The sequence below is a fragment of the Toxotes jaculatrix genome, chromosome 10 (genome assembly GCF_017976425.1).
Source record: "Toxotes jaculatrix isolate fToxJac2 chromosome 10, fToxJac2.pri, whole genome shotgun sequence".
NCBI lineage: Eukaryota > Metazoa > Chordata > Actinopteri > Toxotidae > Toxotes > Toxotes jaculatrix.
In genome coordinates, this window is record NC_054403.1 from 14,835,901 (window position 1) to 14,862,361 (window position 26,461).

Here is a 26,461-nt window from a genome sequence, read left to right on the forward strand (position 1 = left end):
AATTCAATTGTTACTTCTCAATTTCCTCAAACATGTCTTACAAGAGAAAAAAAGTTTTTTTAAACATAAAATGTATGATAAAAGATGGTAAGAAAGAATGAAAGAAAGACAAAGAAAACTGTCACTATCTAGTTAATTTTGGTTTACTCTTGCACTTATATTTGTATTCTTGGCAAGTGTGGGGAATAAGTCTAAAATAGAATAAGAATAGAATATAAAATAGAATTCCGTTTCAGACAAGGAATGTGTTTCCTGCTAGGCAGCATCTGATCGCATGATGTCACTGCATTTCTCTACAGCATGTCGTATTTAAGAAGCCCTCCTCCCCTTATTGTAGGTTGTTCGGTAATTATTCGGTAAAGGCAGCATTCTAACGTGGATGCCGGACCAGGATCTGTAAATCGCACAGCGTACTGTCTTTCTGGCAACTTTATTTTACATAGACTCTCCGATGGCTGGGGTCTCTTTTACAGTTTAGTTATATTCTGATTTTTGTGGATTTATAACCATCTCCTCTTCAGATATGGCAGAAAGAGGCGGATGTGGAGCATGGCGGACGGGACTGGTCGCTCTCGTGATAACTACCTTTATGTTGTGGGATGTTAGCACCGCACAGACAAGATACTCCGTATCTGAAGAGCTCAAAGAAGGCACTCGGGTTGGAAATATAGCTAAAGACTTAGGTCTGGATCTCGGTACTTTGAAAGCAAGGGGATTTCGGATTGTATCTGGGTCGAACGAGCCAGTGTTCCAGGTTAACCAGAACGATGGTATTATGTACGTAAATAAGAAAATAGACAGGGAGGAGGTGTGTGAGCAGAGCAGCACATGTTTGATCAATCTGAAAGCTGTGCTAGAGAACCCATTGGAAATCCATTATGTCTCGGTGGAGGTTCAAGATGTAAATGATCACAGTCCCACCTTTCCCGAAAATGAGACGCGTCTAGAGATCTTTGAGTCAGCGTTGCCCGGTGAACGCTTCCAGCTCCAAGCTGCGCGCGATCCAGACAGTGGAATATATTCTGTTCAACAGTATACACTGAGTCAGAACGAGCATTTTCGTTTGGAGGTAAAAGACAGAGGCGCTGATGGTAAAATTCCCTTTTTGTATTTACAAAAATCCCTAGACAAAGAAACTGAAAGATACCACAGGCTTTCACTCTCCGCCGTCGACGGAGGAAAACCTCCTCGGACAGGGACTACCGAGATACTAGTAGAGGTTTTAGATGTCAATGATAATCTACCGGTGTTCACTAAGGATTCCTATTCTGTGTTGCTACCCGAAAATTCGCCAATTGGTACAACGGTCATTCAAGTGAACGCCACTGATTTAGACGACGGTTTGAACGGTGAGGTCGTTTACTCATTTGGAAGTAATGTTAATGGTAAATTGCATAAACTGTTTGATATAGATGGGAAAACAGGTGAAATAACTGTTAAAGGCTTGATCGACTTTGAAGGAAAAAAACGGTACGAAATCGACATAAAAGCATCTGATAGGGGGACTGTTCCTTTAAAAACGGACAAAAGCGTAATTATAAATGTCGTTGACCTAAACGACAATGTTCCTGAAATTGAAATAACGTCCTTTTCTAGTGCTATTCCAGAGGACTCTAAACCTGGAACCACAGTCGCACTGATTAGTGTCAGTGACTTGGACTCTGGTCTGAATGGGAAAGTCATTTGTTTCATTCGTGAGAATGTCCCTTTCACTTTAAACCCCTCCCTGCAAGATAATATGTATTCTGTTGTCACTAAATCGTCTCTGGACAGAGAGCATCAGTCTCATTTTGACGTCACAGTAGTTGCCAAAGATGGAGGTGATTCAGCTTTATCGTCTGAGAAGACAATAAGTGTTGTTGTTTCTGATGTGAATGACAACAGTCCACAGTTTTCACTCAGCCCCTACACTTTTTATGTCACAGAGAATAACACTCCAGGGGCGTCATTATTTTCTGTGAGGGCCTCTGATTGTGATGAAAGTGAGAATGCTCTAATTTCTTATCATATTATCAGAGATGGAAGTGAGGATAAAAAAGTTACTTCATTCCTAAACATCAACTCTGAAAATGGAGACATTGTGGCGCTAAAAAGTTTTGACTTTGAAACACTGAAAACTTTCCAGTTCCACGTTGTTGCGTCAGATTCTGGAACTCCGTCACTGAGCAGCAACGTCACAGTCAACGTGTTCATTCTGGATCAGAACGACAACGCTCCAGTCATCCTCTATCCACTCAGCTCTAACGGTTCTGCTGAAGGTGTGGAGGAGATTCCCCGCAATGTCAACGCAGGACACTTGGTGACTAAAGTCAGAGCCTATGACGCTGATATAGGATATAACGGCTGGTTACTCTTTTCACTGCAGGAAGTTACTGACCACAGTCTCTTTGCTTTGGACCGCTACACAGGACAGATCAGAACACTTCGCTCATTCACAGAGACAGACGAGGCTGAGCACAAACTGCTCGTACTGGTCAAAGACAATGGCAACGTCTCACTCTCGGCAACAGCTACTGTCATTGTCAAAGTTGTGGAGCCCAAAGAGGCTTTTGCAGCTTCTGATGTTAAAACTTCAGCAAAAGTCGACGAGGATGATAATGTGACTTTTTACCTGATGATAACTTTGGGCTCAGTGTCTGTGCTTTTTCTCATCAGTATCATTGTGCTGATTGCAATGCAGTGCTCAAACTCCACAGACTATACTTCTAAATATCTACAAGAGACTAATTATGATGGGACACTGTGTCACAGCATCCAGTACAGATCTGGAGACAAACGCTACATGTTAGTTGGACCCAGAATGAGTATAGGATCTACTATAGTCCCAGGCAGCCACGCAAATACACTAGTGCTTCCTGACAGGAGGAGAACATCTGAGGAGGTAAGACAGATTGCTTTATGTCAAGGCAGTTCTGGTATAAATGCTTGTGATAGATGAGATGCAGATCCTGATATTTTAAGTGTGCCAGAAATACTGAATCCCACCACCTACTGAGAATACCTGGATAGAAATAGGCTACAGAAATATAATATTCTTTACTAAAAAAAAATGAGGAGGATTGAGTTCTTGTGAGATCGGCTGAGTTAAGTTGTTGGTTTAAAGGTGGTTGTATGGTTGGTTGTCAAGGAAATTAATATTAATATTCTGTATTGCTGTGAAATACTGGTCAGATTAATCTCTAAGTCAAGGGAGATGTTGTTGTTGTAAGCAGTAATATCTATGCCTTGTGCTTTCCATCACATAGGAACACATCCAAACCAAACACCTAAACAATACAAACGCTTCCCTGCATCTGCTTTCTATTTCATGCCATTTTCAGTCCATAATAGCTGCCAGTGGCTCTTTGTGTTAACGTGACTTTACACACCCTAACTCCTGTTTGCAAAGATATACAGGAAAATATTCTCCCTCATTTACTGTTGCAGCTTTTCCTAACACCTGCATCATTTGAGTTACAGCATCTAATCCTGCATGTCAGATATAAAATTTCCTCAGTGTCTAAATGATCCTCTACATGCATTAGGGTTATCACATGTGTGTAAAGGGAGTGACTGACCAGCTTACAGAGTAACTTGAGGTCTGTGCTTGCTGATGTAGCTGAGGTGATTCAATGGGCCATGAATGGCTGGAACTACGACAGAGAGAGGGGAGGGGAGAGCCTGCGGCTGATGTGCAGTGAATCACAATGTACAACCAGTCAGGTGGGGCTGGGACATTTTGCTTCAGTCAGAAATATTCATTCATTACAGTGCTGCAAATCAGCAAGCAGTGTATTTTTGCTATTTTTCATTTGTTCATTCATCGTGGGGCTTTGGATTTGAAAAATACTGGACAGTGATGTAAAAGAGTATATACAGTTCATGTACATACACACTAGCTTATGAGCAGATGATCCCTTTAGAAAGACCAAAAAATAGGTCATATATTATCACATGTGTGAAAGTCTCCATGCTAGGCTTCGAGGCTGACTCTCTGTCGAACACTGTGTGTTGCCCATAGCAACACACTGGGAGATCCACCTCTCGGAGTCTACTGGTTTCCACAGACTAGCATGCGCTCAGCGGTCTTAGCAACAGCAGCGGAAGAGGATGGAGGAGGGAGGGAGGGATAGAGAAAGCAGTAGAAGAGGGGGAGGGGAAGTGGCTTTTGTATAGCTCATCTATAGACATCTCACAATATTTAATGAAAATGGGTTTATTTAGATAGAAAGACATGGATTATGTCAACAAAATCTCCATTGTAAATCAAGCAGCAGATGGTGCACATATCGAAGCAATAGTGAAGGCAGGAATAGTTGAGCTTCTAATTAGATATTTTATACTATGGAGATAATCTGTTTCTCTCAAACAACTGGGTCAACAGTAGATTTCCCACCTAGAAAATGACTGTCAGAAAAGAAAAAAAAAACATGTATTTTTTAACTGTCACTAAGTTTGTCTTTGTTGAAAGCTGAGGTTATTTTGACCCACTGAGCAGAATGTGAAATAAAGCAGTGAGCCAGAGTGGAGTCTGAATGCAGGACGAGAAAGGATCAGTCCAGAATCAGACGAAGGCAGCAGCTGCGCTTCACGAGGTGGAGGCTGAACACACTTTCTCTGCAGTTCCTCCGTCCAGTTTTATCTAGTGCTCACCTAGATAGCAATAACCGCCTCTTTGTGTGTATGTGTGCACGTATAAATATTTTATGTGTATGTTTATGTGTGATATAAAGTGGGTTTAGCAACACAGCAGCAGTGCTAAGCTGTGCCTGGACAGCAGATGCACAGTAAAAGATTTTTGATGTGATTAAAAATGAGTGCATCTCATTAAAAGTGCAGGGTGACGTCAGTGGATCACATAAGTTCTCTCTGGCTGTGAGCTGGTTGTATGTCTCTTACTGAACTATAAGGCAGTTTCTTACTTGGCTGTGGTATTTTTGCTTGCATATTAAGCAGAGGAAAAAAATGGATGAGGAGAGGAGTGTAATGAATTGCAAATAGTCATTCAGAATTAAAGGGCACAGGATGTACCTTGGTCCACTGCTGAATCAACACATTGTGTTTGTCTGTTTTACTGATGCAACCAAATTTTAAAATACACTTCGGCAATTTGCGACTAGGTAATCTTCATTTTGATTACTGTAAAACAAGACACTGCAAACTGAATACAGTACGTCTGAAACAATCTATTTTCTTTCTGTATGCTTCTCTTTGGCGGGGGTGTGGCTGCTTGCTCCAGTAGCTTTGTCTGTGTGCTTGGTTGGCTCAGCAGATCTGTGCAATTGTGTTTGGGGGGGGGGGGCGCTGTAAGAGGACAGACAGATGTTACAGAGGGAGTCAGTGTATTGTGAAATTTCAGCAGCTTGAGACAATTAGCCTTTCTTTATGTGGCTACACTTTCTTCCAAGCAACCTCTTGGGAGAAAACTCTCTCCACATGTTTCAGTCTTGCCTATGCTTTCTAACCTTTTATCTGCTTCCTTTACCCATTTATAGACATTTAATGTATAGCTTTCAAATCTGTCTCTGTTATTTCATTCCACCTACAAAGTGTATACTTCATCTTTGGCCTTTCGTTTTGGTTAGATACTTTAATGTGACTGTCATGCTATAAGATACTCCCTGTTTTCTCCTGCCTCTGCCCTGTTCTGTTTCAAACAGTGGCCTGTTTCTTTCCCTTCCTGTATTTTTGCAGCTTCCCTCTCTATCTGCTCACTATTCCTCTCCTCATGCCTCACCCTCCATACTGATATCACTCTCGGGTTTCCCCCTCCCCCCTTCCCACTCTTGGCCTCCTTTTCCCGCTTTCATGCCTCTGTCCTTCGTTTCCTCTTTCATATGCCACCCTTTTCTGTCTCGCTGTCATTTTCTGACTTTCTTTCTGTGGCGTGTCTCCTCTCTCATTCTGCCACATGCTCTTTAGCTCTGTGTTGCCGTGCGTGGTGCCTGTGGGGTTGTGGCTGTGGATGCTGCATGTGCTGTTGTGTGTCAGTAGGGCACATTCTCTCTTATTGCTCAAGCTTTGTTGGAGGATGGCGCCACTCACATTGAGGTCAGCAACAGTGATGGTAATCTAATTTACACACACAGTGGGGTACAATGAAAACAGCTGTTACCTATATGTTCCCACTTCACATGCACACACAAAAACACATTGCACATACTCACGTATGTCTAATACATATTTTTAAAAGGTTCTTTAATAGAAGAAAGGGGGCTGACTGGATATAGGAGAGGCACACAGAGAATTTAAAAAAAGAAAAACAGCAAAAGGAGAGAATGCTCCCTTGGTGAACAAGTGACTCTCAGAGAGAAACAAAGACACACTCACTGTGAGACAGTCATATCACACAAAGCTCTGCACCAAAAGTCAGATGCCCTGTAATTGCTGAAAATATCTCTTACAATATCAGCATCACAAGGACGTGGCACATGACTTCAATCTTCCATCCCAGACCAAAACTTCACCACTGAGACAAGCCTGATCCAGACAGCAGCTTCCAAACATGCAAAACTAGCTAAGAAATAACACGTCTGACCCATGTCACAGTGAGTGGCCTCACTGGATGTGTAATACACAGGTAACATCGCTTTTAGATGATAATAATGGAACTAACTATAACTATAACTATGATTTTAAAGCTGTGATAAAGCTGAATTGTAGATGCAGGTTGATGAGCATAATGTTCATCAGTAATATTTAACCCACTCAACTCTATATCTAAAAAGAGGAAAGGTGACCTCTGGGCAGCTTAGGCCTGCTACTGACAATACTGGCTTAAGAAACAACCTTAAAAGTTTTGTTCAGCCAGACCTGAGCTGATGCAGCACACAAGTAGAACTGAGTTAGATCTGGCAGTGTAGCAACACTCACATCACAGTACGTGAACAATGATAATGAGATTGTTCTTTCTACAGCAATGTCAAATGGAAAACCACTTTGTCCTCTGCTTGTTTTTTTTTTTTTTTTTTTTTTTTTTGTCTATTAACATATAACCTTACAGGGTTAATACACTTGACATGGCAGACTGGAGAGTTGTTTTTCATTAATTAAGCTGATGTGAGTCTGTGACTGAATGGAGGAAGGGAAGTAGTACATTGACTTTGGTTGTAGACTGTTACACTGAGATTGTGTTGATTAGTCGTTCAATAAATACTTGCTATTTTAGGTTCTGTTGTACTGAGCCGCATAAACTGCATGAGGTCCAGATGTTGTTTATCAGATTGTTCTCTGGGTTGATTCTACATGGATTCTCCCTGTGTGTTTGCGTGCTGGTGAGTGTGTGTGTGTGTTTGTATCAGCACTTCCACTCCACAGACTATTCAGGTGACTTGGGGCTGGTGAATCAGGAGAGTGTTACTGTGAATGTCAGCAAGCACAGGCACTGCTGCAGTGCAGCGTATAGAGCATTTTGTCAATAAAGTGTTTGTACATCTCTGTGTACTGCAGTACCGTGAACGTGGAGTGGCAGAGACGAGACAGACAAAAGAGTGAGATGTCTCTCTTCTCTATAACAAGTCAGACTAAGTATAAATCACTATTTCTCAGTGGTATGGTGTTTATATCGTGTGACTTTAAGTCCTGCTTGCGTGAATTGATACCAGATTTGTTATTGTTATTTATTTTCCTTTTGTGTTGCCTCTTGAAAAAATCAGTCAGTGTGTGGGCCAAAAATTTCATGGTGGGCTACATTCACAACTGCGGGCTAAGACTCCCTGGCACTGCTCCTTTCACGTTCATCATTCGTCCTAGAACATGACGTGACTGGTTCAGAGCCATGTGCGGCTTTGATGTGAACTGGCCCGGGCAAGTTACTACTCTTCACTATATAGGTCAAACCTCTTTCTTTCATGGTGGTAAAGAAATAATGCCACTTTTATTTGCAAGCTTGTCCAGCACATGTGACATCTGTATCAAAGTAAACAGTAAAGATAAGTATATAAAGGTTTTTTGTTTTTTTTTTAATTTGTAAAATTCCTTTTTCTGTCTCAGTCCTGTCTCTTTTGTGACTGGTATTGTCCGAGTAGGTCTGACCCTTTCCCCTCTCCACCACTTGGTTATATAAGCCCTCAGTTTCATTACGTCTCAGTTCATTGACTCATGGCTGTGTGGATGAGTCCTATAGGTTGGACCTTTCCACTCTCATTTTAGAATCACTCCGCTGCAGCTGAATCAAAGCACTGAGGCCTTTCTCCAGGGTGCTCGCTGGGTCAGCCTCTCTGAGCATTAACAACACTGCACCAATGAAAACACTATCTTAATGTGTCATTTTAAATCCTTGCTGGATTATACTAGCATAGGTCAGGGTGCTGCACTGTGCTGAAGTGTTCTTTTGCTTTATTTTTTGAGCAAACATATTTGTTCACAATGTAGTAATTTGCCTGCAATGATAATAATATTATTATATTAAACAATGACAGGGTTTAACAACACGTAGACCTGCAGATAGTGGCCAGACAGGTACAGTTGGCCCTGTGCTACATTTAAATTGTTTCTTTTTTTTCTGAATCAACAGAGGTCAGAACAGATGTAAGTCTGCATTGCTCTTGTTTGGCATCAGTGCTCATACAGCCACAACATCTGCTGCTGCGCTTAGGTCATCACTGCGTGCCTGGAGGATTGAACTGACTGAGGGGTCAACGCAAGGCTGCATGCAAGACAGCGAGCCATCAAGTGGAAAAACCAGGGAAAACACAGCTGGCTCAAAATCCACTTTAACTTCAACCTGCTGTGTCCAGGGAAGAGTCCCCAAGGTCTAGATTTTGGGAATGGGGTTGGGATCTCTGACTGAAACGACGTTATGAATGAATGAGGGGGATGTCAGAGTTAGCTGCTGACATGCTGGATGCAGCCTTTGTAAGAGGATTGCCTTCTTACAGCAGTATCCTGACACTGCTCACTGTGGTATAGATGGGGTATATAGCCACACACTTAGTGCCATGCACTTGTCTGATTAACGCCGTATGTTGTATTTATTTCTGGCCACGCGTGGATGAGATCAGATGTCGGCTGTAGGAGGGATCTGGTCGCTCGCTGCAGGGTTCCTTGTCACCCCGGTGGCTATTTGCCCCTGTCCCACTAAGCATCTTGGGTAATTCCTTAGCCTTGTTTATGGGCAAAGGAAGTGCATTCTTGTTACTCTGAATGTTCTCTGTTAGAGTGCTGAAAATTATAAAGCTGCAGAGTCAAATTTTATGAATGTTGCTGGCTTATTTAATGTAGCAAAAACATTGTATTGCTGATTTCTCCTTTTCCGGAATTAAATAATTCATTACTAAAAGACAGCTACAGGCTATGCTCTGTGATTTGTGTGGAAATTTGAGATAGACTAGATTAACAATAGTTTCTAATAGAGTATTATGTATGTCTTTTTGAGTATGTGTAATTAGGTCAATATTAACTGAACTGAGTGGTCGGGTCAGACTGGGCAGAACTCACCTGTTTGACTCCAAAACAAGCCAGACTGTCATGCTTTAAATTTTTTATTTTTCCTTAAATGTTTTCACATAACATCTGTGATAAATTACTAGACTACAAAAAAAAAAGAACATTTCTCTTATACCGGGCTACACACGGATTCACTGACCTGATATCTGGTGTGTGTGTTATCATACTGAAATTGATATGGTTATGTAGATACAGAGACAAACCCTGTCTAAACACAGACTGAAGCTACATGCTGAAATGTCTTACTTTCAAAATGATCCGATCGTCATCTTTTTGGTCATCTGGTTGTATTTCTGAGTGTGAACCTGTGAGCTGTTCTGTACAGCGGATGAGTCATCTCATCCCACATGTAGCTTTTCATTTTGGCGAAGTTGGTCTGCTGTGTTTATTTTTAGGGGGAACCATCTGTTTGAAATAAAAAAGAAATAAGGGCCTTGGGGTGTTTAGGGTTGGTGCTAATATTATTTTATGATAATATTAGGGAGATTGAGTTATGTGATGCCCTGTTGACACACACACGCACTTGAGTTATGTATGTGTGTGTTTTCTTGTGTGTTGATCGCTAAACGTTCTTCCATATTTCCCACCATCTTATCAAGTGGGTGCAGCGTATGAAAGAAACAATGAAACATGGGTGTGAGAGATGAGTGTTAATGCTGTAAGCCTGACTCACATCCCACTCTCTCCTCCCACCGACTGGCTCTCTCTCTCTCTCTCTCTCTCTCTCTCTCTCTCTCTCTCTGTGTGCCCCCCCCACACACACACCTTTGTTCTCCTCATCACTACCCCACTTTTCTACAGCATCGTGTGCTTCTTCTCTTATCTTCACCTTTTACTGGTTTCTTTTCCTTTGCTTAGCTTGCTTCTCCGATCCTTGTCCTTGTTTTCATCTCTTTTCATTCTCATCCTTACACAAAGAATCTCTTTCTCTGATTTTCTTCATCCCTCTCCTCCTCCTACGCATTCTGACTTCCTGTGGCTGGTAGTCTCTCTTATGCCCCCTCCTGTTTCTACATGTAACTGCAAGCTGATAGAAAATGGCTGACACCTTTTTTTGGAGCCTGGATTACACACTGCTTTGTTCTCTATCATCTCTCTTTTTCATATGAGTATGTTATTCTTAGCTTGGTTGCTAGTTGTTATTGGAATACACAGCCTTGTCAATTTGTCTTCACTCCATCAAGCAGCGTCTTTTCTCCTCTCTCTGTCTGACCACCTCTCCTCTCACCAGTACCTCCTCTTCTTTCTCCACAAACAGGAGCTCCAACTAGAGATGCATTTGTTAGAGCACCTATCTCTGTCTCTAAGCTTTATGATTGTGGCAGAAGTAGGGAGATGAGAAGCACAGCCAAACCTTAGTCTGCCCTTTCACAACCTTAAACCTGAAGCCAAAAAACGAACCTATCCTCTTTTACCGTGTGCATGTGTGTCCTGCGTATGAACCCAGTGTGACTGTTTCCAGCTATTTGTAGTTGAAGTGACTTGGGTTTAACAGATGTAAATGATTACTCCATATGCAGCATGAGAAGACTGAGGAATGTCATATACTGAAAATACAGTATATAACCAAATATAAGAAAAACAATGTGACTGAAGTTTCTTTATGCGTGTGTGTGTGTGTGTCCACAAGGTCAAAATGAAAAGTGACTTACTTTCTGTAGCATTACTACATGATCCTGTCCTTTCTATAGCAGAGGAAAAATAACACTAAAAAGGGAATTTCTGTAAAGTCAGACTGATTGTGTTTTCGTATCATAGGCTGCAATAAGGCCTTTAACCGTTGTTGAGTGATTAGGAACAAATTGCACCTTACATACCAAGTAACACGTGTTGTTCTGTATAATTTTCTCACATTTCACTGATAGTTCTAATCTTTAAATGTCTGATTTAAAGATGGAGCTCTGTGGTTCCTGGAGCTGAACCTTGGGCCTAATGCTACTTCTTAAGTGTGTAAGTGTGCCTGCACACAAACATTATGATGATCATGAGCACTATTAGTACTGTGCTCAAGAAACAGTACAGTATTGTGCTGCATAAACATGGTTCTGTTAATCAATCGTTGTTTTTTTATTTAGAGGCTCAAATATAAGGAGGAGAATGATTTGCTTTTTGTCATTCTTTACATGCTGTTGTAAATGCTGTTACATTTTCTGAGGCCGATTTAGGTCTTTAAGTTGCTTTCTTCCACATGCTGCCTTTTTCTTAAACTTTAGTTTTAGTCATACAAGTGCATATCACATGTTCAAGGACCGTATTAGCCACACATAATCTAAGGGCCTGACATATATCACTCCAAAACTAAATTCTTAATTTAATGATGAATTTCTTAGACTTGGAGATTAAGTGAACTAACATGTAGTTGTGATTTAGTTCTAGTTGTAACTGTGTCTTTCTGTGTCTGTCTCTGTCTCTCATCTCACATATGGCAGCACATGACTTACAGCTCACATCTCTGTGCCGCTGTTAGTGTGTCACATCATGTTTTGCTGTGTTTAGTCTGATGGTTTAGATATCAGCAGGGTTTAATAGCAGATAACAAGATCACGTATCACGTGATGAATTGAATTACAAAAAGAAAAAAAAACTAAATCCTTCACACACACCAACACTAAATCATCCACAGCAGATACTGGACTAGATAATCTAAGCATCACATTACAGATAATGAAGTGGAAGTCTGTTTAATGTGAGGAAGTGGAGCAAATTTGAGCATAAACAACAAAGGCGTTAAAAACATGACACCAAAATAACAAGAGTTTGCGCTGCTTGTTTACAGACTACTGCAAATAGGGTCTTTGCGATAAGACTGAAGTGTAATTGTTCCCTAAGCCCTTGTTTACTCCCTAATGTTCATCTTAATCCTGACTCACTTTGAGTTGTCCTCTAAGTGAGAACTGGAGTAGTAATTGGTACGGAAGGTGCCTCTTATGGAACGACAGCATACAGTAATAAAAAATAACCAAAAAAACACTGGAATTAGAATGCAATATAATCCCGCAGTAAATATTACTTTTTGTGAAACCATTATACTAGATCTCCAAACGCTTTAAATCACAAAACCCTATCCATGCTCACTCAGGTGTTTTTAAAAGGAATTTCCTGTCAGTGCATTGTTTCCATTGTGCCACTGCTGTCAGCATCCCCAGCTGTCCTGGATTAAGGCTTCTGTAAAGTGAGTAAAGTGATAATTCTGCTATGGTGCTTCTCTAATGCGATTAGGTGGAATCATCTTAATGATGCCATGAAGAGTAGCTTTGAAAGGCATCAGCACATAGAGTAAACTAGGATGCCACTCAGCCTCAAATTCCAGGCTAATGTCCAAGCTGCTTTTTAGTTTTTACTTTGTGTCCTGTTATTATTGTTATGTAATTGTTATGTGTTTGCTTCCGCCTTGTCTATGTTGTGTCTGCACATTCACTGTCAGTTTCATTAATGTTGCCAAAAATAATCTTTGCAAAATGTCTGTGATTTTGCTTCTTAATTTTGCTTCATAGTCTTTTCTGTGATGTGTTTGGTGTGTGATTTATTATTGGTGGCAATTTTAGCCTGAATGGGAGGGGGAGGCTGTAGTTTCTGGTGCTGTTGTATTGTACCGCATTATTTTCAGGGGTGCTTCTAATATTTACTCTAACTAAAAGGGCACACCTTTCAGAATAATATATTACAATTCAGCAGCAACACAAACTACAGCCTTAAAAAAAGACCCTTAAAACGAATCAACATCTCTTGACCGTGGGATTTATTGCAGGGCTGTAGCACCAGTGTGCATTAGTTTTAGTCAGATGCACCTAATACACTGGCAACTGAGTGTGTACTCCCTCTGCCTGTCTCCATTACACACACACACACACACCATCCAACATACCACACACATTCAAGCTAAAATGCACATTGCACTTACATCCTTATCATCCTCACCACAGTATAAGAAGCTTCTGTTGCTACACATGCCGGGGTGATGTCCATGTAGCTGTTTAAGTTTTGATGCTGATGAGAGTGGAAGATGGTGTTTGCTATTCTCGGAGACAGGGCCCGTGCTTAAATGATTGGTAGGCGAGTCATTATTTTATAAATAGTTATCTTCATTTTCTGTGGAAAGTGGAGCGACCTCACAAAACCATTTCAACCGTTTCCAGAGTCAGTCTCTCTGCAGGCCAGCCACTCTCCTCTATTATTCAGATCTTTTCTTTCTTTCTTTTTTTTTTTTTTTAAAGAAATGGGCCAGGCCCTAGTGCAGCAGACCTGCACCTGCAATGCACTTCACATGCAGCACTGCCTGCTTGTACTGCATGACTAATAAGAAAGTAAAAATAGACATTACACAAGACTACGGTAGTATACACATCTATAATGTACTGATGCGAGGGAAATATAAATGAGAAGTGTGGATTTAAACTATGATTTACGGTTGCCTTTACGTTTTTGTCCTTAGTGTGTGAATAATGTAAACTACAATATCACACAAGTACCACATTAAAAATATCATATATTTTGCATAGTCTTCAGTTGTGGGTGATGGCTTTATCTCTCTGCCTTTACCTCTTTGTTTTGATATGTATCAGCATGGATGAGAATGTGCAGGTATTGTTAGATACATCCACATCTCCTTTCCAATCTGGGAGAGTTGACATTTTAATTTCCGCAGGCAGAGGAGATGTGTGGCAGACACCAAGGCTGCAAGAGTATCTGTACCACTGATACAATTTTTGGAGTGTGTGAGTGTGTTAATCTAATATAAGGCTTTATAGCTTCGCCCGCCTCAGACACCAGTGTGTCTGTGCGTGTGGAAACTGCACAGTGGAGAACAAAGAAAAGGGCGAAAATGCTCCCCCTTGTGGCAAAAGGCTGAAATTACTCGCCATTTCTTTTGTGCACTATGTGTGTCTCTGTGTCAATGCATTCAATTATTTAGCATGTTGCCGCTCTGAATGCGGTAGTTTATCGACTGGTATTGTTATTGACTTTTTGTGTGTGTGTCAGTATTGATTCTCATAATAGCGGGTCCTGTCCCATTTTCCCTTCTGTCTGATATAAGCCCATGTCCTCTTCCTGAATGAACCGCTGAACTGTCCATACCAAATCTAGGTTATCCATTCCTGACTATAAAGCTAGATTTATTCTTAATCCCACAAAAATTGTTTGCTTTGGGCTGTTTCTGTGTGCAAGTGGGAGACAGCGAAAGACAATAAGAGAGAGAGGGCGTGTGCGAGGGAGGGAGTGTGTCCTTTATTATATTAAATCGTTCTTTTAAATGAGCGAACATGGAAAATAAACGTACTCCATATTATTGGGTTGACAGGTTTTCGTATGGTTGTGAAAAGGGAAAAACAAATAGAAACGCCCTGTCCTTGGCATATGTACTGAGTGTTCATACAGAGGGGTGCGGAGGAGGTGGTGGGGTGCAGGGAGGGGCACTGACAGAGGCTGCATCTGCGTCACCATGGATACAGGAGAGGAGGTAGTGAATCGATTACGGGTGCTCCCTGTGAAAGCAGAGATCTATCGGACACTGCCTTTGTCGCTAGGCACAATGTTGAGCCAATCAGAGTGTAGATTACAGTCACATTGATTCTAGCTGACCAATCATATTTCTATGCTGTTACCAAAGCGCATCATATTCATCCTGTTTATATAGACAGTTTTGATTAACGGTCTGTTACAGTAAACCGTGACTGTGCCTCTGCTATCGCAACCTGTTTGCGTTTCATTCATATAAATATATATGAATGGAATTTATGCAGACCCACATTGTGTCTCTTTCCATTTCTCGCTCTCACACCTCTCTTTCACACACAAGCACATGCAAATCACACAAACCCTGATCATCCCTCCCTACACAGCCACTGTAATTCATGCTGGATAGATGCTTACTACTGACTACTGTAGATTTACAGTTACACACTGCTAACACACCCTGTTTCTGTTGACTATGTGTGATGACAGAAACTGCACAGCTCCATTATGACAAGGATATTTTGGCTTTTGGGAACCATTTGTAAACTGATAATATTTTGAATGTCCACATAGTTAATGGAAACAATAGCTAGACCGGGTGCACTTAAAGAGAAACTAAAACATCTAATAAAGTGTAACAGTGTGTGTTAAACTGTAAAGAAGCATACACAGTACTGAACAGAAACTATTGTAGGAATACTAGGTATGTAGACTGTGTGATGAATTAAAATCTAAATTCTACTGTCCGATCTCCCTAATTGAGCAGTGAAAGTTCATGACACCAGTGAATGGAACAATCACTTAGGCAACAGCAGCATGCTGTTTCTCCTGTCTGTTGTTTTACAGTAGAGTAACTAATTATGTGCTTTTTGGGCATTGTGCCATTGCTTTCCAAATGAGTGAACTCTGTGTTGGTGTGCCTCTAGTTTTATCTCAGGGGTATGTGCATGTGTGTTTGGGCATGCTCCATATTGCTGTGTCCTGGTTTTCATCTTGTTCCGGCTCATCTTGTTTCCTCTGTCCTACTTACTCCAGAAAGCAGTGGAGACGAGTACAGATTTGGAAATAAATGATTAAGTGGTAGTTGGATTATATACCAGGAGTTAGATTAATGTTCCCCCAACCTCTTTCTCTGTTTCTTTCTATCTACTCATTTCATATGTCTCTCTGTTATAGATAATACATTTATGTAACTGTTCATGTGCACAAGTTTACATAAGTGAGTCTAGTCACCTAGTAAATAGACAGTAGGGTTTTACTTGTGTGTGTGCGTAGCTGAGGATGCTCATTTAAAATACAAAATAAATAAATAAATAAATCTTAGTGTCATATGGTAGATGGGAATTAATTCTCCATTTGAAAAATATCCTCTCAGGGAAAACCAAGTACATTCCTCTCTATTTTTAGACTTCTTTATCCTCCAAGTCTAATTTCCCTTCCTCCCTCCCTTTTTACATCATTTCTGTTCCTATTCTGCAATTTCACATCCCAGCGGTCTGTTTTTATTACATTATACCAGTCTTTTTACCTCCTTATCTCCATTCAGCCCTCTACTTTATCAGCAAATCTAAGTTGTTTTTGTGCTGCTGCATCTGGGTGTGGTTCTGGTCACACTGGTGCTAAAACCAAATGCTGTATGAAAAATATCACAGCTATTTACCAGACAATCACTAGAGGATGTGGGCAGTTGAATTAGGTTCAGCTGCACCTCAGCACACAAAGAAAAAAAAAAGGAAAAGGAAAAGGAATTATATAGTACTAGAAGACAGGTACTGAGCAAAGAAGAAAACATGCACAAGGAGTAGGTTGCCCCCTTGTGCCGTAATGAGCTCTACTCCACACAAAAACAGCAAAGTGACATCAGTATCTCGTCACATGAAGCAGGATGTAGTGTGCGGACTGCAGAAGTGGGGGTGGTCTCCAGAGCCCTGGCCCAAAGAGGGTACAGTGGGCTGAGCTTGGCTGAATGCAAAGGTCAGGCTCTCTGTGGGGCTTGTGGGGGTGGTAAGAGAAGCGAGGGCTGCTGCTAAAGTGGATCTGTCATAGTGAATATGGTGCTGCAGCGCTACATTACCAATGCATGAACGGCCCAACAGCAGCCCTGGACAGCCTGGTCTGGCGTGCATAAGTGTGTGGTTTGTGTTTGCCTGGGTGAGTTTGTGTGTGTTGTGCGGCTGTCGCCTTGATGTGATCTGAAAGGGCAGCATGAACCTGAACAGTAGCAGATGAAAAAAAAAAATGTGGAAGCGGTATAGGAAATCCAGAGTGTTACTTTTTATACTATCCCATATCTTTTGAAAAATAAACCCATAGGCTCCTGTATTAGTGAGTGTGGGTGTGTGTGTGTCTGTTTGTGCACATATGCATCGTGTCTGTGCCTGAGATGGCGTTGCTATGGAGATGAGAGCTGTGCAGAAGGAGAGAGGGAAGGGGGGGGGGACTTGCCTGAGGAGCATGTTCAGACAGCACCCTTCCCCCCCATCTACTCACACCCAGCTGAACAGTACAGTACACACCCTTATAACACGCACTTACTCACAAGCACACACACAACCGACAGCTTTGCAAAGGACTAACATGAAATCACAAGAATGGAGGAGATACAGAAGGTAATTTACTGGCTATATGTGGTGGTAGTCCTTTAATAATGCAGTGAACACGCCTAAAACACGGCTGTCGACTGCTTCCGCCCATGCTCCCCCCTTCACCTACTGCTCACTGCTTCCTCTCCTCCTTTGATCACACTGCTCTCAGTGCTCTGTGCTGGTTCTCCTTTAACTTTATCACATGATAAGTTAACCGCAGACAGAGAAGCATGTTAACAGGCACACATGTATTTAACCAGAAGATTTACTGTTTACAGCTCCCTGCGTACAGGGAGCAAATACTGTTTATTTTTCCTAATCGCCATTAATTCACTATTAATTATTCAGCAAATTCAATTATCATATCCTCAGGAAACGTGACTTTCATCAATGCATACAGAGTTCATAAATAGAAACCAAAATACTGTCTCCACGAGGACTTGGTTAATCAACTAAAACCGTATCAATTAAAGCAGCACACATGTCCATCTGTACTCGTGTGTATGTGTTTGCAAATTATCATCTACTGTTTCTGCATTATTGGGTACAGGGCTATTAGCAGTTTAATTGACCCCTCTGCAGATGCTGCCCAGAGGAGCTGTATCTGGCATTGGAAGACGAGAGTCTGTGTGTTCAGCATCTTTCACATCTCCATGGCACAATCAGTGTTTCCTCTACATGGCCACTTTGGGCATGCTCAGAAACAGGCTCTGGTTGGATTCAGTACCACAGCCTCCAATATCATTTACACACTGTGGGCTACAAGCAATGCAAGGTTCACTTGCAGATTGTAAATGCAGACACTGTTGTTACTTTTGTTACGTCTTGGAAATGTGTGACTGATAGTAGCACAGGTGTTTGTAACAATGTTCATTTAGCCTACAAAATAAGGTCACCATGTCAGCAGGCCACAAAGCGGAACTGTTGCCTTTTATGGATAAATTCTCTCTACAGTGCTGAGTAAACTGTAAAACTGTAGTGTATATATATATATATATATATATATATATATATATATATATATATATATATATATATATATATATATATATATGAATAACCTACATGTGCACGCTACCCATTGTCCTTCTATTCACTAAATATGGTTTTCTCTTGCCATACATTAGGGAAATTGAAAACACAGGTCATCCTTTGTGAGCTATTATTATTATTGCAGTTTGGGGTTAACAGATGACTGCGACTCAGTGTGTGATGGTTATTAATATTTTCAAATCAAATCATGTTTCCTACAGAACGGAAATAGGACAAGAGTCTCTGAATCCAGGGCTTAATCCTGGGATTACAAACGAGGGAATGTTCATAAGCTGATGACGACACTCTCTGTGGATATGTGGAGGAACACTAGAATACACCGAAATACACCACAGCACCCAGATGTCCCTCCTGTGCTCATGCATGCAGCAGGACAATGGGGTCCAATTAAATTAATTTATTGGCCTCAAGGCTGACAGAAAATCAAAGAGGAAAGGAGATGTATTTTGGCCAGTGTTAAGCCCTCTGTTGCACTTACGCAGATATACAGTCTGTTATGACTGAAATCATTAATTTATACTTTGACACTATAGTAAAAAAGGAAGATTAAAGTCTGAACTTTTTGGTTTAGTGTATTTTATTTGACATGGAGATAAGAACAGCATTGGAACTGAAACATACTATTCTGCACTAGCAGCAGATGCACTGTATTTAGTGTTGGTAGAGAAAAGCTAATTTACAACACCTGTCCACTGGAGGCTTTCTAAAAGTTAAACATAACTAAATAGATAAACAATAGAATTCATCTTTACTGACAGTGTACACAATTAGTGCAAATTACTGGCTAGGTTAAATAACTGGAAAATGAGTGGAGCAGAGGAGTGCAAGGTAGAGTGAGCTGGAGAGAGAGAAAGGGGGGGGGGGGAGAGAGAGAGAGAGAGAGAGAGAGAGAGAGAGAGAGAGAGTGTGTGTGTGGATGTTGGGGAGGGGGGTGTTCATTTAATACATGAACAGTTTGGACACAGCTCATCAGGGCAGGCAGAACAGGATCTGTTCTTGGGACCTCCTCTGGTGTGCTGTCCGTGGTGCTGAAATGTAATTTCTAAGCCTCTTGGTTTTGTTAGGCTTTTCAACAGCACATAGAACCATCTTCTGGTGTGTGTGTGTGTGTGTGTACTTGTATGGTTAGACATTGTGACCAGTTTGTGTTTTAGACCTTTGGACTTAGAATATCTTGGGAAAGTGAGGACATTTTGGTCAATCCTCACTTTCTGACAAATATTCAAAGGGCCCTTTGAGGGTTCAGACTTGGTTTTGGGGTTTAGGGTGAGGGCTGGGGTTAGAGAGAGGGGCCAGGGAATGCAATATGTCAGTGAGTGTCCTCACAAAGAAATACAAACGTGCGTGCGTGCGTGTGTGTGAAAGAGAGAGAGAAAGATCTTGTGGCTGCTTACGAGGCTTCATATTTTATTTTTAATTTCACTGCATGTTACTTCCTTTTCCACGTCGCGTCGCTGTTGATCCATCAGAGAAAGCGCTACTCTATGATACAACTAAGCCCCTCCTTATTTCAGACGTTTCTCAGTCTTTGTTATAAAGAGACAGAGGACGGAGGGACGAACAGAGCTTTCTCCAGCCATATTAAAACCTCACATTGGCTGATATCTCTCATACCGACGAAAATATCGGACTGTGATATTTGTGCTTTGTTCACATTGGACAGAATTATGTCCTCACCTTGCAGATGGAGCTATTTCGGGATATATATAGGGCTTTTTCTGCTGGATTGTTACTGGGAAACGGTGTCTGGGCAGCTCTCCTATTCCGTCTCAGAGGAGGTAAACCCGGGGAGTCCGGTTGGAAATGTCGCTAAGGACCTAAACCTGAATTCTCAAGACCTGGAATCCCGTATGTTTGCAATTGTTACTGGATCTAAAAGAAAATTCTTCGAGGTAAATCTTAAGACTGGTGTCCTGTATGTTAGTGAGAGAATAGACAGAGAGGAGCTTTGTGCAGAGGAACTTAAATGCTCAGTAAGTATAGAGGCTGTGATAAATAACCCCTTGAAGCTTTATCGTATTGACGTGGACATTCTAGATGTAAATGACAATGCCCCGTTGTTTACGACCAAATTACAAAATTTGTATATCGCAGAGAGCACTTTACCGGGAGTCAAATTCGCATTATCGGAAGCAACTGATGCAGATGTGGGGAGAAACGGAGTCAGTACTTACAAATTAAGCCAAAATGAGCATTTCTCTTTGGCAGTACACAAAGCAGGTGACAGTGTGTCCGCTGAGTTAGTGCTGCAGAAAGCTTTAGACCGAGAGAAGCAGCCTGTGATCACCATGACGCTGACCGCTGTAGACGGAGGGAGTCCTCCGAAATCAGGCACCTCACAGCTCATTATTAATGTTTTGGATAATAACGATAACATTCCCATATTCAGCGAAACCTTGTATAAAGCAAAAATTCCCGAAAACACGCCCCTGAGTACGATAGTAATCGCTGTGAACGCCACTGATGCAGATGAGGGCCCGAACAGTGAGATTGTGTATTCACTGAGAAGCAAGGATCAGGATCGTGTTCTTGATGTTTTTGAAATTGAAAGTCAAACGGGTGTCATTAAAGTAAAAGGCGTTATAGACTTTGAAGAAAAAAGGGCGTTTGAGATACGTGTAGAGGCGAGTGACAGAGGCCAGCCCCCGATGTCTGCTCATTGTAAAGTGCTGGTAGAGGTGGTGGACCTCAACGACAACGCTCCTGAGATCACTGTGACGTCACTACACAACACAGTGAAAGAGGACGCTGACGTAGGCACCGTAGTTGCACTTGTGTCAGTCCTCGATAGAGATGGCGGGAAAAACGGTGACGTGAAAATCCAAATCGAAAACGAGGTTCCGCTCAAACTCGAAACAAACTACAAAAACTATTATTCTCTGTTAGTTGGCGGGCCGCTGGACAGAGAGAGTGTCTCTAACTACAACGTCACCATAGTCGCCACTGATAAAGGAGCCCCGCCGCTCTCCAGCACCAGTGTAGTTTCCATACATGTTTCTGATGTAAATGACAATGCACCTCTGTTCCCAGAGCCTATAGTTAATGTATATGTGAAAGAGAACAGTCCAGTGGGAGCAGTTATTAAAACAGTGACTGCAACGGATGCTGATATTAACCAGAACAGCCAAGTGAGCTACTCATTTTTACAGAGTAATAGTGATCTATTGCCGTTATCTACAATGGTGAACATCAACTCAGAGACTGGAGATATAGTCAGTCTGCAGTCTTTTAACTATGAGGAACTGAAAACGTTTCAGTTTAAAGTTCAGGCCACAGACTCTGGTCTTCCTCCGCTCAGCAGCAACGTGACTGTCAACGTGTTTATCCTGGATGAGAATGACAACAGTCCCACCATTCTCGCTCCCTATTCTGAGCACGGCTCCGTTAACAGTGAGACCATCCCCTATTCTGCTGAAGCGGGATACTTTGTGGCAAAGATCAGGGCTGTAGACGCAGACTCTGGATACAATGCGCTGCTCTCTTATCACCTCTCTGAGCACAAAGGAAACAACCTCTTCCGCATCGGAACCAGCACCGGGGAGATCAGGACTAAGAGGAGAATGAGTGACAATGACCTGAAGACTCACCCCTTGGTGGTCTCGGTCTCTGATAACGGAGAACCCTCCCTGTCAGCTACTGTGTCTATTGAAGTGGTGGTGGTTGAGAGCACAGCTGACATCCAGACTCAGTTCAGACATGTGCCCATAAAGGAGGAGAGCTTCTCTGATTTAAACCTCTATCTGCTGATCGCCATCGTGTCGGTGTCAGTCATCTTCCTGCTCAGCCTCATCACTTTAATAGCTGTCAAATGCCACAGGACAGACAGCACCTTCAGCAGGTACAGCGCCCCAATGATCACCACCCACCCTGACGGGAGCTGGTCTTACTCTAAAGCTACTCAGCAGTATGACGTCTGTTTCAGCTCAGACACGCTCAAGAGTGACGTAGTGGTTTTCCCCGCCCCGTTTCCGCCTGTAGATGCGGAGCTGATCAGTATAAACGGAGGAGACACGTTTACAAGAACTCAGACTTTACCTAATAAAGAAAAGGTAAGAAAACTGTGAAAAACACACGTTTTATTTTATGTGCAATGTTATTGACGGGGGCTGTGGCAGAGAACATCTCCTTCCTTATTCCTTATTGACGATGCAATAACTACGCAATCACATCTGCAAAAGTTTTTTGTGTGATGTGCATCGGTAAATAGTTAAAAATAATGAATGATGATTATAAAGTAAACAGTGCGCCTCTCAGTCACTCTTTAGAATGCACTGCTGCAGTATACTCTATGTGTATGTCGTTGTCCGTGGTGCTGAAATAAGCCCCACAGTGTGTTGTGTGCAAAACTGAAATTTCATCTATCTACATTCAGTCCTGTTCATGATTAACACCAGGACAGTTTTCTTACAGTTATTTATATTTGTTGATGCATGATGTATCCCAGATCTTCACACATCATCACATTGATTACCTTCATTTGTGTATTTAAAGAAAACAGAGACAAATGGTATCGTCTATTTGCATTTTTCATTTTTTCTACTAATAAGTGTCTGTGAATAAGCAAACAAGGATAATTTGACCCTTTTTCGTGACTTGTAATGAGATGTGTGACTTCTTGATAGCTCTGTTAACTTGGAAGTTAAGGGAAAAAAACTGTAAGGTTTTCGTCTGTTTTAGAGGTGGGTGTATTTATTTCAAATGACCACATGGGGACATCGTAGACCATCACATTTTTATGTTCCTCTTTGTTGGCTGAGGCTCCTCCCAAATTCAGAGAATGATGATGTTTCTCAGGGCTTTGTTACACAGAGACGCAGTGAAAGAGTGGATTGTACCGCCATCATTTTGTTTCGTTTCCCCTACAAAGAGCAAGAATATGGATTCTGACATTTCGACTTTATTCTGAATCATTAGATGGGATTTTTGGAGACGGAAATATATATATATGCTGTGTTCGTATTGGATGAAAATATGTCGACGCGGAGGATATGCAGCGCCTTTGGGATTTATTTAGTCGCTGTTCTGTTGGATTGGTGCTGGGAAGTGTCTGGGCAGCTCTCTTACTCTGTATCAGAAGAGGTAAACCCGGGGACGTCTGTGGGAAATCTCGCTAAAGATCTAAACCTTAATGTTCAGGACCTGGAAACGCGTATGTTTCAGATTGTTAGTGGATCGAAGAGGAAATATTTCGACGTAAATCTGAAAACGGGTGTGCTTTACGTCAGTGAGAGAATAGACCGCGAGGAGCTCTGTGCGAAGGCTACAAAATGCACCGTCAATGTAGAGGCAGTGATCAACAATCCACTGAAGCTGTATCGTTTGGAGATAAATGTACTCGATATAAATGATAATGCACCACATTTCTCAGAGAGTTTGCAGTCTCTTAACATTGCTGAAAGTACGGTGCCGGGAGGGAAATTTGGATTCATAGGGGCGTCAGATCTCGACGTTGGTAAGAACAGTGTTAGTACATACAAGCTGAGCGCAAATGATTATTTTTCTTTAGATATTCATAAAGGTGGGGAGAGTGTGTCAGCCAAGCTTGTGCTTCAAAAAGCTTTAGATCGAGAAATACAACCTATAATAAAACTTACAGTGACCGCAGTCGACGGAGGAAATCCACCGAAGTCAGGGACATCCCAAATTATTATAAATGTTTTAGACAATAACGACAATGGTCCGGTGTTCAGCAGCCCTTTATACAAGGCACGCATTTCTGAGAACTTACCAGTAGGTAAAACTGTTATTGTTTTGAATGCGACAGACGCAGACGAGGGTTTAAACGCTGAAATAGAATACTCACTGAGAAGTAAAGGTCAGGATCATGTTCTAGATTTATTTGAAATTGACTCTAAAACTGGTGCGATTTTAGTAAAAGGTGAGATCGACTATGAGGAAAATCCAGCCTTTGAGATTCATGTACAGTCCAGTGACAGAGGCCAGCCTCCGATGTCTGCAGATTGTAAAGTGCTGGTAGAGGTGGTGGACCTCAATGACAACGCTCCTGAGATCACTGTGACGTCACTCATGAACACAGTGAAGGAGGACGCTGAAGTAGGTACTGCTACTGCACTCGTGTCCGTACTGGATAAAGATAGTGGGAAAAACGGGGCAGTAAAAGCTGTGATTGCAAACGATGCTCCTTTTAAACTGGACACAAATTATAAAAATTATTACTCTTTAGTAGTTAATGGTCCGCTTGATAGAGAAGCGAAAGCCCAGTACAATGTTACTATCATAGCCACTGACGAAGGGACTCCGCCTCTCTCCAGCACCAGCATAGTTTCTGTTCATGTTTCTGACGTCAATGATAACGCACCTCGCTTCTCGGAGCCTCTGGTTAATGTTTATGTGAAGGAAAACAGTCCAGTAGGAGCGACTATTAAGACAGTGACTGCAGCTGATGCTGATATCAATCAAAACGGTCAGGTGAGCTATTCATTTTTAAAAAGTAACAGTGATTCATTACCACTATCTGCAATGGTGAACATCAATTCAGAGACTGGAGATATAGTCAGTCTGCAGTCTTTTAACTATGAGGAACTGAAAACGTTTCAGTTTAAAGTTCAGGCCACGGACTCTGGTCTTCCTCCGCTCAGCAGCAATGTGACTGTCAATGTTTTCATCCTGGATGAGAATGACAACAGTCCCGCCATTCTCGCTCCCTATTCTGAGCACGGCTCCGTTAACAGTGAGACCATCCCCTATTCTGCTGAAGCGGGATACTTTGTGGCAAAGATCAGGGCTGTAGACGCAGACTCTGGATACAATGCGCTGCTCTCTTATCACCTCTCTGAGCACAAAGGAAACAACCTCTTCCGCATCGGAACCAGCACCGGGGAGATCAGGACTAAGAGGAGAATGAGTGACAATGACCTGAAGACTCACCCCTTGCTGGTCTCGGTCTCTGATAATGGAGAACCCTCCCTGTCAGCTACTGTGTCTATTGAAGTGGTGGTGGTCGAGAGCACAGCTGACATCCAGGCTCAGTTCAGACATGTGCCCATAAAGGAGGAGAGCTTCTCTGATTTAAACCTCTACCTGCTGATCGCCATCGTGTCGGTGTCAGTCATCTTCCTGCTCAGCCTCATCACTTTAATAGCTGTCAAATGCCACAGGACAGACAGCACCTTCAGCAGGTACAGCGCCCCAATGATCACCACCCACCCTGACGGGAGCTGGTCTTACTCTAAAGCTACTCAGCAGTATGACGTCTGTTTCAGCTCAGACACGCTCAAGAGTGACGTGGTGGTTTTCCCCGCCCCGTTTCCGCCTGTAGATGCGGAGCTGATCAGTATAAACGGAGGAGACACGTTTACCAGAACTCAAACTTTACCCAACAAAGAAAAGGTAAGAAAATGACTGAAAAACATTATACACTCCACATCGTATGTATTAACGTGTTGTGAGGCTTTGGATTTGTGTTGAAAGGTACACTGGTACACGAGCCACAGTAATAACAGTATTTAAAGTTGATCAGACTCTAGCTATACAAAGTGCAAGTCGTTGTCCGTGGTGCTGAAGAAAGCATCACACTGTGCCTTGTGCGTACTGAAAAGAATAACGTGGAATACTTGTTTTCCGACAACAAAATAAATAAAACAAGAGTACGAACAGTTCATAGAACATCTATTTAGATTTAATAATTGTATTTTTATTTACTGATGAATGACCTAAACCTAAAGAGGTAAATATACTGATTTTTATTTGCAGTCAACGGTTTCAGCTCCCTGTCTTTAGTGTGTAGTAGTGTTTTACTTGTACTGCACGTTATTGCTTTGTGTAGCTTTCTAGGCGGTAAATTAATAGCAGGTGAAGCTCAAATATTATGGAAAAACAAAGGGGAAAAACAGCCTTGGAATCAAAGAGTCTTGTGTCGAAGTCTGTCAGTTCTGATCGTTTGATATAGTTGAACAGTTTCTTTTGTTATTATGAAAGTGCTG

At 41.8% G+C, this 26,461-nt stretch overlaps 2 protein-coding genes across 5 annotated transcripts in view; both read left to right on the forward strand.

The window, feature by feature from the left end:
* The window catches only part of LOC121188169 (protocadherin alpha-C2-like), a 132,260-nt gene that overhangs the window by 20,054 nt on the left and 85,745 nt on the right, over positions 1-26,461 (forward strand). The window contains exon 1 of one of the 4 annotated variants that reach the window (XM_041047769.1): positions 590-2,881. The exons of 2 other annotated variants lie outside the window; for them this stretch is intronic. In XM_041047769.1, the coding sequence (XP_040903703.1) occupies positions 590-2,881 (2,292 nt within the window). Of the gene's footprint in view, positions 1-589; positions 2,882-23,489; positions 25,869-26,461 lie in introns of those variants that run through there. One more of the 4 variants, XM_041047764.1, reaches the window with a different exon arrangement.
* LOC121188856 (protocadherin alpha-3-like) lies at positions 20,186-22,582 on the forward strand. The gene has a single exon (XM_041048796.1). The coding sequence runs from the start codon at positions 20,186-20,188 to the stop codon at positions 22,580-22,582; it is 2,397 nt and encodes a 798-aa protein (XP_040904730.1).